General features: G+C 27.5%; 1 protein-coding gene across 1 annotated transcript; it reads right to left on the bottom strand.

The window, feature by feature from the left end:
• Nucleotides 1–225: 225 nt before the first annotated feature.
• LOAG_16040 (hypothetical protein) lies at nucleotides 226–722 on the bottom strand (the record flags this gene model as incomplete). Its single annotated transcript, XM_003151527.1, has 2 exons — nucleotides 226–375; nucleotides 594–722. The coding sequence occupies 2 exons, from the start codon at nucleotides 720–722 to the stop codon at nucleotides 226–228; spliced, it is 279 nt and encodes a 92-aa protein (XP_003151575.1).
• Nucleotides 723–937: the final 215 nt, after the last annotated feature.

Genomic DNA, 937 nt, shown 5'->3' with positions numbered 1-937 from the left:
TTTTTTTTTTTTTTTAATACAATCAATTCATATAAATATGAAAGAGCTGTAACAAATTCGAATAATTTGGAAATTTTGAAAAACTACTGGTTATCATAATAATTCATTTCATAAAAAGGAAAGGATTTTTGGAAATTTTTGTAAAATAAAATATATAACAAAGAATAATTACTACTAATTCCTTCCTTTTTTCCTTTTTTTTCTTTTTTTTTTATACGTTAAATTTCATACAGTTGTAACGGATAAAATTCCATCAATGGGACGACTAGAAATATCACGATTTGCATGAGCCATAAATTCTTGAATTGTAGTGAATTTGTCTAGTAATGGATTACCTCGTCGCATCATCTTTTTTCGTGATAACTGTACAATTAACTGAAAAATGCGAAAGCTTACAGTATATATATATTTTTTTCTTCTCATTTTTTGTTTCTTTTTTTCTTTTTTTTGTTTTTTCTTTGCATCTTATAAAAATTATACGGATAAAAACCGGTTATATCCGGTGAGAGTATATATCTGTTTTGTTATTGCCATTATAAAATTAATCGATTATTTGTTTTCAAATCATTGAAATGTTTGAAATTGTCACTTACCTGATCTGATGGTTGTTGATTTCGTTGGGCCATTAATTGATGATATCTTAATTTTCGTTGTTTGGCTCGTTCCCATTGCTTTTTGCGCTCTTCACGTGTCCAAAATCGACCAGTTTTTAGTTCGCTCATCGCATCATCATCTGTACTTACACCTGTACGTTCCTAAACAAACTAATTTTTTTTTTTTTTCCCATTGAATGGATCTTTTGAAACATTAAAATTCTCAATTTAATATTGGAAGCAAGGAAAATTTCTTGCATTTAAGCTAAAAAATTCCTCTCTCTCCCTCTCCCTTCAAAGAAAAAAAAAAAAAAACGAAAAAAGCAATTCACTTTGTTTAATTG

Source organism: Loa loa, assembly GCF_000183805.2.
Source record: "Loa loa unplaced genomic scaffold supercont3.3688, whole genome shotgun sequence".
Lineage (NCBI taxonomy): Eukaryota > Metazoa > Nematoda > Chromadorea > Rhabditida > Onchocercidae > Loa > Loa loa.
Note: the sequence above shows the minus strand (reverse complement) of the source record. Positions and strands in the feature narration are given on the sequence as shown.